Raw genomic sequence first — 10968 nt, forward strand, 5'->3', positions numbered from 1 at the left:
CAATGAACACTAATACCATCAAATGATGACCATCATGCTGACCTTCATGATGACCTTCATGCTGACCCTCATGGTGACCTTCATGTTGACCTTCATGATGACCTTCATGTTGACCTTCATGCTGACCTTCATGCTGACCTTCATGCTGACCTTCATGTTGACCTTCATGTTGACCTTCATGATGACCATCATGATGACCTTCATGCTGACCATCATGCTGACCTTCATGATGACCTTCATGCTGACCCTCATGGTGACCTTCATGTTGACCTTCATGATGACCTTCATGTTGACCTTCATGCTGACCTTCATGCTGACCATCATGGTGACCTTCATGTTGACCTTCATGATGACCATCATGATGACCTTCATGATGACCTTCATGCTGACCATCATGGTGACCTTCATGTTGACCTTCATGATGACCTTCATGATGACCTTCATGCTGACCATCATGGTGACCTTCATGATGACCTTCATGATGACCTTCATGCTGACCATCATGGTGACCTTCATGCTGACTGTAGAGGCGGTCGGTGGATTAACGCGCAGTATTCCTTGTGTCACTTTAGGATATTTTATTGTAGCACAGAAAATAAAGTAAAACTCTTTAACAGAAAATAAACCGTCTTAACTCTAAATGCGGCTCGTGCGGTGCGGTTAAAAATAATTTCCCTTCCGCTTTCAAACAAAAAACACACCTGCCGGCACTCAGGTGCCGTCTCTTTATAAGGTCACGCCCACTGACATTGCGTCATCAAAACATGACCAAACAAACAGACAGGTAAACACAAATCATATTATGGCTTCTACACTGACCTTCATGCTGACCCTCATGGTGACCATCATGGTGACCTTCATGTTGACCGTCATGCTGACCATCATGGTGACCTTCATGTTGACCTTCATGATGACCTTCATGCTGACCCTCATGGTGACCTTCATGCTGACCCTCATGGTGACCATCATGTTGACCTTCATGATGACCTTCATGATGACCTTCATGATGACCTTCATGCTGACCTTCATGCTGACCATCATGGTCCCCTTCATGTTGACCTTCATGCTGACCTTCATGATGACCTTCATGCTGACCCTCATGCTGACCTTCATGATGACCTTCATGCTGACCCTCATGGTGACCTTCATGTTGACCTTCATGATGACCATCATGATGACCTTCATGCTGACCTTCATGCTGACCATCATGGTCCCCTTCATGTTGACCTTCATGCTGACCTTCATGATGACCTTCATGCTGACCCTCATGCTGACCTTCATGCTGACCCTCATGGTGACCTTCATGCTGACCCTCATGCTGACCTTCATGCTGACCCTCATGGTGACCTTCATGCTGACCCTCATGATGACCATCATGTTGACCTTCATGATGACCTTCATGATGACCTTCATGTTGACCTTCATGATGACCTTTGGTTTCAATTTGGACGCACGACATGTTAAACTTTATAATAAACACAGCTCTGTACAACCAGAGAGGAAAACAGGTCACTGTGTGTGTGTGTGTGTGTGGTGTGTGTGTGTGTGTGTGTGTGTGTGTGTGTGTGTGTGTGGTGTGTGTGTGTTGGTGTGTGTGTGTGCCATCGTATGTGTTTTTCACCGATTGTCTTTTCCGGATATGGGATTTCCTTCAACCCCATCCTGGTGTTTCCCACCCTCTCTCTCTCTCTTTCCCTCTCCCTCCCTCTCTCTCTCTCTCTCTCCCTCCCTCTCTCTCTCTCTCTCTGACTTAAGAGGGTTGATGAAAGCAGAAAGAGACGAGTGACTGAAATAATGATTATTATGATGAGGAGCGACCTGACTGACACAAGCCCCTCCCCCTCCCCCCCCCCCCCAGCCCGCAGCCCCATCTTCTCCCACCTCATCATCTCCCTGAAGGGCCTGTGGACCATCCGGGCGTTCGGCCGCCAGTCGTACTTCGAGACGTTGTTCCACAAGGCGCTGAACACGCACACGGCCGCCTGGTTCCACTACCTGGCCACGCTGCGCTGGTTCCTCTTCCGCTGCGACATCATCTTCGTCCTCTTCTTCACCGCCGCCGCCTTCATCGCCGTGGGAACCAACCGTGAGTGGAAGGGTTTCAGGGGGGTGGAGGAGGAGGGGGAGGAGGAGGAGGAGGGGGGGGGAGGAGGAGGAGGAGGGGGAGGAAAAGGAGGAGGAGGAGGAGCCTCGTGGATCAGTCCGTAAACAGCCTGTTATTTTCCAGAGGCCTTATCTGTGTGTGACGGTCTGTCTGTGGTAACCGATCACATGGCGTGTACGAGAGGAAGCGTGTGTGTGTGTGTGTGTGTGTGCGTGTGTGTGTTCAATTAAATGAATGGGAAACACAAGAGTGTGTTTACGCGCAGCATTAAAGGATCATTTCACAGCTCATTGTTTTCCAATGGAGCAAGAAGCAGAGCCGCTTTGATTTGGGGACGGTATTGATGACTGTGTGTGTGTGTGTGTGTGCATGTGTGTGTGCGTGTGTGTGTGTGCGTGCTCTACAGAGGACAAACCAGGGGAGGTCGGCATCATCGTGGCCCTGGCCATGCTCATCCTGGGGACGTTCCAATGGGCCGTCATCACCAGCATCACTGTAGACGGACTGGTATGTGGTTCACAAGCACACACACACACACACACACACACACACACACACACACACACACACACACACACACACACACACACACACACACACACACACACACACACACACACACACACACACACACACACACACACACACACACACACACACACACACACACACACACACACACACACACACACACAGTCATAGTGTGCGTCACAGTTAGATCTGAGTTGCTATAGAAAACACACAGAACCAATGACGAGTTCAGAGTGTGTCAAGCACAAAGTTATGTTCACCTCTACCATCCTAATCCTAAACTTAACCTACATTATGTATATTTATATAGAGAGATTTTTTTATATATACATATTTTCAAAACATATAATTGCATTTATGTATTGATATATAACATGTATATTTTTTATACATAGATTGTTTTAATATCTAAATGTATGTTATACATATATTACAAAAATATATGTATATTTATACATCTATATACACTACCGTTCAAAAGTTTGGGATCACTTAGAAATGACTTTATTTTTCAAAGTAAAGCACTGTTTTTTCAATAAAGATAACATTAAATTAATCAGAAATACCCTCTATACATTGTTAATGTGGTAAATGACTATTCTAGGTGGAAACGTCTGGTTTCTAATGAAATATCTCCAGAGGTGTATAGAGGCCCATTTCATCATCACTCCAGTGTTCTAATGGTACATTGTGTTTGCTAATCGCATTAGAAGACTAATGTCTGATTAGAAAATCCGTGCAATTATGTTAGCACAGCTGAAAACAGTTATGCTGGTGATATAAGATATACAACTGGCCTTCCTTTGAGCTTGAAGTTTGTAGAACAAAATTAATACTTCAAATATTAATCATTATTTCTAACCTTGTCAATGTCTTGACTATATTTTATATTCATTTGATAAATAAAAGTGTGATTTTTCATGGAAGACACGAAATTGTCTGGGTGATCCCAAACTTTTGAACGGTAGTGTACATTTATATATATTATGTGTATTTTCTATATATATATTTTTTCTATACATATACAAATAATTGTATATATATATAAATATTTACATACATATTTTATATGTATATTATATATACATATAAATGTATATATACATTTATATATAATATTAGTATATTTCTTTGAATATATATATTCCAAACATATCCATATAATTATATATATATTTACATTATATATTTATTATTATGTATATATTTTTGTATATATATTATTTAATAAAACAATGTATGTCTTATATACATATTATACAACTTCATGTGTGTATACTGGGTACCTCCCACTAACTCTAACTAACTAAGATATATATTTTAAATATATATATTTTCTAAATAAATACATATATTTTTTATATCAAAATGTATGTCTTATATACATATTATACAACTCCATGTGTATATATACATATAAATGTATAAATACATTTATATATACTATGAATATTTCTTATACATATATATATTTAAATATATATATATATTTTCTAAATATATATGTATAATTGTAGATACATATTTACATATATTATGTATATTCTTTCAATACATATTTTATTTAAATATATATCTTTTAAATGTATATATTTTAAAAATATATATATCTTCTAAATATATATTTTCTAAACAAATCTATATAACTTCATATATACATTTATATATTTGATGTATATATATTTATTTCTATATTATTTAATATATAAATGTCTTCTATACATATTATACGGCGCCGTGTGTGTGTACTGGGTACCTCCCACTAGCTCTTGGCTCCTCCCCCTCAGATGCGTTCCGTGGACCGCGTGTTCAAGTTCATCGACTTGCCGTCAGAGGAGCAGCCGGCGGTGGCGGGCCGCGGGGCGCCGGACCTCGTCATCCAGAACCCGCACGCCGCCGGCTGCTGGCCCAACCGCGGCCGCATGGACGTCCAGGGCCTCAGCGCCAAGTACACCGAGGGGGGCCGCGCCGTGCTCAGGGACATCTCCTTCACCGTGGAGGGGGGGCAGAGCGTAGGGGGAGAGAGAGATCTCCTTCACCGTGGAGGGGGCAGAGCGTGGGGGAGAGAGAGATCTCCTTCACCGTGGAGGGGGCAGAGCGTAGGGGGGGGAGAGAGAGAGATCTCCTTCACCGTGGAGGGGCAGAGCGTGAGAGGGGGAGAGAGAGAGAGATCTCCTTCACCGTGGAGGGGCAGAGCGTAAGGGGGGGAGAGAGAGAGATCTCCTTCACCGTGGAGGGGGGGCAGAGCGTAAGAGAGGAGAGAGAGAGACATCTCCTTCACCGTGGAGGGGGGGCAGAGCGTAAGGGGGAGAGAGAGAGAGAGACATCTCCTTCACCGTGGAGGGGCAGAGCGTAAGGGAGGGAGGGGGAGAGAGAGAGAGAGAGAGAGAGACATCTCCTACACCGTGGAGGGGGGGCAGAGCGTAAGGGGGGGGGGAGAGAGAGAGAGAGAGAGAGATCTCCTTCACCGTGGAGGGGGGGCAGAGCGTAAGGGGAGAGAGAGAGATCTCCTTCACCATGGAGGGGCAGAGCGTAAGGGGGAGAGAGAGAGAGACATCTCCTTCACCGTGGAGGGGGCAGAGCGTAGAGGGGGAGAGAGAGAGACATCTCCTACACCGTGGAGGGGGCAGAGCGAGAGAGAGAGAGAGAGAGAGAGAGACATCTCCTACACCGTGGAGGGGGGGCAGAGCGTAAGAGAGAGAGAGAGAGACATCTCCTTCACCGTGGAGGGGGGGCAGAGCGTAAGGGGGGGGGGGAGAGAGAGAGAGACATCTCCTTCACCGTGGAGGGGCAGAGCGTAAGGGGGGAGAGAGAGAGAGAGAGACATCTCCTCACCGTGGAGGGGCAGAGCGTAGAGGGGGGGAGAGAGAGAGAGAGACATCTCCTACACCGTGGAGGGGCAGAGCGTAAGAGAGGGGAGAGAGAGAGAGACATCTCCTACACCGTGGAGGGGGGCAGAGCGTAAGGGGGAGAGAGAGAGAGACATCTCCTTCACCGTGGAGGGGCAGAGCGTAGGGGGGAGAGAGAGAGAGACATCTCCTTCACCGTGGAGGGGGCAGAGCGTAAGGGGAGAGAGAGACATCTCCTACACCGTGGAGGGGCAGAGCGTAGAGAGGGGGAGAGAGAGAGACATCTCCTACACCGTGGAGGGGCAGAGCGTAAGAGAGAGGGGGAGAGAGAGAGACATCTCCTACACCGTGGAGGGGGGCAGAGCGTAAGGGGGGGGGGGAGAGAGAGAGAGACATCTCCTTCACCGTGGAGGGGGGGCAGAGCGTAAGAGAGAGGAGAGAGAGAAGAGATTTTTGATTTTTAGAAAACCTTTATTCAAAGAAAACTTTGAACCACAATAAACCAAATTATTTTCAACACAAACATAAATGCAGCACCAATCCTGAAAAAAACGAGAACGTCCATGATGCTCGTGTTGGACACTAAACTAAAGTCCACTGAGGACAGGAAGTGCCTCCTGCCCTCCGTCTTGAGGCTGAAGCTCCTCCCAGAGGCTCTGGCTCCTCCTCTTCACTCGATCTCCTCTCGCCTCCTCTCGTCCACCACCTGCAGCACCTTGTTGAGTTCACACAGGATCTTTTTGAGCCTGTAGAACTCCTGTGGCGTGAAGCTCCTCTCTCGTCTTCATCGTCAGGAAAGTGGCGGACAGGAAGAACTTATCCCTGCAGAAGTGGTCCTCCACCTTGAAGTGGTCCTCCACCTTGACGTGGTCCTCCACCTTGAAGTGGTCCTCCACCTTGGTGTGGTCCTCCACCTTGACGTGGTCCTCCACCTTGACGTGGTCCTCCACCTTGACGTGGTCCTCCACCTTGAAGTGGTCCTTCACCTTGATGTGGTCCTCCACCTTGACGTGGTCCTCCACCTTGACGTGGTCCTCCACCTTGACGTGGTCCTCCACCTTGACGTGGTCCTCCACCTTGACGTGGTCCTCCACCTTGACGTGGTCCTCCACCTTGACGTGGTCCTCCACCTTCACGTGGTCCTCCACCTTCACGTGGTCCTCCACCTTCACGTGGTCCTCCACCTTGAAGTGGTCCTCCACCTTGAAGTGGTCCTCCACCTTCACGTGGTCCTCCACCTTGACGTGGTCCTCCACCTTCACGTGGTCCTCCACCTTCACGTGGTCCTCCACCTTGAAGTGGTCCTCCACCTTGAAGTGGTCCTCCACCTTCACGTGGTCCTCCACCTTCACGTGGTCCTCCACCTTCACGTGGTCCTCCACCTTGAAGTGGTCCTCCACCTTGAAGTGGTCCTCCACCTTCACGTGGTCCTCCACCTTCACGTGGTCCTCCACCTTCACGTGGTCCTCCACCTTGACGTGGTCCTCCACCTTCACATGCCACTCCTGCTTGGTCTTCCGGAGGAACTCTTTGATCTCCTCCACACTGTAGTGTGGATCAGAGTCGGAGTCTTCCTCCGAGCTGGACTCTGGCTCCGCCCCCCTTGGCCTGGACCTCCTCCTTCCCGCCGTCACCTTCTTTGCCTGTGGGTTCTCTCCATCACCTCCTCCACCCTTCCTCTTTAGCCGGGGGACTCTGAGGCTCTCCTCCTCCGCCTCCATGTCCACCTCACTGTCTGACAGCCTCACCTCCCTGACACCTCCCTGACACCTCCCTGACGACTGTCTCCCTTTCTTCCTCTGACTCCGCTTTGTCCTCCTCTTCACCTTCCTGGGCCACCTCAGCCCCACCCTCTTCTCTCCTCTCTTCCTCACCCTGCTGTCCTGTGACCGTTCCTCCCTCGTCTCTCCTCTCCTCCTCAACCTCTTGTTCTGCACCAGCCCCTCCCTCTTCTCTCCTCTCCTCCTCTTCCATCTCCTCACCCTCACCCTGCTGGCCTGTGACCGTCTCCCCCTCTCCTTCCTCACCTTGCTGGACTGGACCAGTGCCCCCCTCCTCTTCCTCCTCCACAACCTGCTGGGCACCCCCCATCTCTGCCTGCTCTCTCTCATCCTGCTGGGAGCCTCCAGTTCCTGCCTGCTCCCTCTCCTCCCCCCTCTGGGTACCTGCAGTCCCTGGTTGCCCCCCTCCCCCCGTGCCCTCCGCCCCCCCCTGGCTCCGCCCCCCAGGAGCCGCCCTGCTGGTGTTCTGCTCAGCAGCTCTCCACCGGTGCCCCTCCCCCCACAGATGAAGCACCTCCCGTTCCCTGAGGAGATGTAGATGGGGTAGTTGTGCCCGGCCACCCTGATAAACACCCGGAGGCGGAGCTCTCCACCCTGATAAACACCCGGAGGCGGAGCTCTCCACCCTGATGAACACCCGGAGGCGGAGCTCTCGACCCTGATAAACACCCGGAGGCGGAGCTCTCCACCCTGATGAACACCCGGAGGCGGAGCTCTCCACCCTGATGAACACCCGGAGGCGGAGCTCTCCACCCTGATGAACACCCGGAGGCGGAGCTCTCCACCCTGATGAACACCCGGAGGCGGAGCTCTCGACCCTGATAAACACCCGGAGGCGGAGCTCTCCACCCTGATGAACACCCGGAGGCGGAGCTCTTCTCCCCTGTTGTTCAGGATCATGGAGAGATGCCTCCGGTGGGACCACACTGCCTCATCCGGGAGGACTTCCACCCTGAGGGGATCTTCCTCAACCGGGACACCACCTTCCCGTGCTTCACCAGCTCCTTCAAAATCACCTCCTCTTTTATAAAAGGAGGCACGTTGGCCACGGTGACCCGAACCAACGGTGTGGCCAGCGGCACATACATGCCTCTGATGACCCGACACCACCACCTCTTCACCTTCGGCACGCTGTCTAAAAACAGCACCACCGCTCCGTTCATACGGGCAGCGGACCGCACGCAGTCGTCACCGACCACGTCGCCCACTGCCAGCCCCTCCTCCTCCTCCTCCTTCTCCTCCTGCTCCTCCTCCTCCGAGCACGGGAAACTCGGCGCCACTCTAATCCCGTGAGCGCGTGTGAGGAAGCTCATGTCCTCCATGACTAGCTCCCCGCTAGCTCCCCGCTAGCCGCACGCCGCTAACGCGCACACAGACACACAAACAAAACCTCCGTGAACCCACACACTCACACAGACATTCGGGTGAACCCACACACACTCACAACAAACATACCTGGAGACCCAGTCACTCTTTAGCGTGGAAAACCACCTTTAAACCAACACAGTGCTCCTCTGCTCCACAGACACACGTCCTCTCACGCTGAGAGAGAGAGAGAGAGAGAGACATCTCCTTCACCGTGGAGGGGGGGCAGAGCGTAAGAGAGGGGGGGGGGAGAGAGAGAGAGAGAGAGAGACATCTCCTTCACCGTGGAGGGGGGGCAGAGCGTAAGAGAGAGAAGGAGAGAGAGAAGATTCAAGATTCAAGATTCAAGATGTTTTATTTGTCACATACACACACAGGGTGTGCAGTGAAATGAAAGTGGCAATGCTCAGCAGGAATGTGCAAGGGCAACAAGTACACACTATTTACAATAAAAAACAACACAATATTTACAGTAAGTGTGTGTGTGTGTGTGTGTGTGTGTGCCTAAGAGGGCAGTTGTGTGGGTCTATGTGGGGTCCTGGTGAGGTCGGAGTTCACAATCCTGATGGCCTGAGGAAAGAAACTCCGTCTCAGTCTCTCTGTTCTTGCAGCGTGACTACGGAGGCGCCTGCCTGACCGCAGCAGCTGAAACAGTCTGTTGTTGGGGTGGTGAGGATCCTTCATGATCCTGCCGGCTCTGGTTCTGCACCTCCTGGTGTACAAGTCCTGCAGGGTGGGGAGTGTAGTTCCAATAGTGCGCTCAGCCGAACGCACTACTCTCTGCAGAGCCTTCCTGTCCTGAGCGGAGCAGTTGCCAAACCAGGCTGTGATGCTTCCTGTCAGGACGCTCTCTACAGCTCCAGAGTAGAAGGACTGAAGGATCCTCTGGGAAACTTTAAATTTCCTCAGCTGAGAGAGACATCTCCTTCACCGTGGAGGGGGGGCAGAGCGTAAGAGAGGGGAGAGAGAGAGAGACATCTCCTTCACCGTGGAGGGGGGGCAGAGCGTAAGAGAGGGGGGGGGGGAGAGAGAGAGAGACTGGATTTTAATGAAACGGGGCAGAGTGATGCATGTTAGCTCTCTGCTTATTGGATTATTTGTGTGTATGTGTGTGTCTGTGTGTACGTGTGTGTGTGTGTGTATGTCTGTGTGTGTGTGTCTGTGTGTATGTGTGTGTATGTGTGCATGTCTGTGTGTGTGTATGTGTGTATCTGTGTGTGTGTGTGTCTGTGTGCGTGTGTATGTGTGTCTGTGTGCGTGTGTATGTGTGTCTGTGTGTATCTGTGTGTGTCTGTGTGTGTGTGTGTATGTCTGTGTGTGTGTGTGTATGTCTGTGTGTGTCTGTGTGTGTGTGTGTATGTCTGTGTGTGTGTGCGCGTGTGTATGTGTATGTCTGTGTGTGTGTGTATGTCTGTGTGTGTGTATGTCTGTGTGTGTGTGTATGTCTGTGTGTGTCTGTGTGTGTGTGTGTATGTGTCTGTGTGTCTTTGTGTATGTGTGCATGTCTGTGTGTGTGTATGTGTGTATCTGTGTGTGTCTGTGTGCGTGTGTATGTGTGTCTGTGTGTGTCTGTGTGTGTGTATGTCTGTGTGTGTGTGTATGTGTGTCTGTGTGTGTCTGTGTGTGTCTGTGTGTATGTGTGTGTGTATGTCTGTGTGCGTGTGTATGTGTGTCTGTGTGTGTCTGTGTGTATGTGTGTGTGTGCGCGCGTGTGTGTGTGTGTGTGTAGATCGGCCTGCTGGGCCGCACCGGCTCGGGGAAGAGCACCCTGCTGTCCGCTCTGCTGCGCCTGGCCTCCACCGAGGGGGAGATCTCCATCGACGGGGTCTCCTGGAGCTCCGTGCCGCTGCACACCTGGAGGAGGGCCTTCGGGGTGGTGCCGCAGGTACAGGGTCAAGATTCAAGATTCAAGATTCAAGATGTTTTATTTGTCACATACACACACAGGGTGTGCAGTGAAATGAAAGTGGCAATGCAATGCAAAGCCCGCTGGGTTCAGGCCAGAGGAAATGTCAGGAAAGCTTCCAATAAATGTTCAGAACCTTGTCACTTTAATCTGGAACAACGAGAGTCTCATGGCCGCTTCATATGAGATATATATAGATCTATATATATATATATATATATCTATAGATATATATATATATATGTTTAATAATTTAATAATTAATAATTGTAATTAATTGTTATTGAGAGTTTTCAACACCAAATGTAAATTTCTACATGAACTTAATTTTGAATGAGACTCAAACATTTTTTTGCTAAAATAAGGAGAAGAACAAATATATTTTTTAACTTCTTTAAAATGTTAAGGTAGTAAAAGGAGATGAAAGTCTTA

The 10968-nt window shown here is 49.7% G+C and overlaps 1 protein-coding gene across 2 annotated transcripts in view; it reads left to right on the forward strand.

The window, feature by feature from the left end:
• The window catches only part of cftr (CF transmembrane conductance regulator), a 40756-nt gene that overhangs the window by 24876 nt on the left and 4912 nt on the right, over positions 1-10968 (forward strand). For both annotated transcript variants that reach the window (XM_056415651.1, XM_056415652.1), the window contains exons 20-23: positions 1859-2086; positions 2511-2611; positions 4423-4647; positions 10360-10515. In XM_056415651.1, the coding sequence (XP_056271626.1) occupies positions 1859-2086; positions 2511-2611; positions 4423-4647; positions 10360-10515 (710 nt within the window). The remainder of the gene's footprint in view (positions 1-1858; positions 2087-2510; positions 2612-4422; positions 4648-10359; positions 10516-10968) is intronic.

Source organism: Pseudoliparis swirei, chromosome 6, assembly GCF_029220125.1.
Source record: "Pseudoliparis swirei isolate HS2019 ecotype Mariana Trench chromosome 6, NWPU_hadal_v1, whole genome shotgun sequence".
Lineage (NCBI taxonomy): Eukaryota > Metazoa > Chordata > Actinopteri > Perciformes > Liparidae > Pseudoliparis > Pseudoliparis swirei.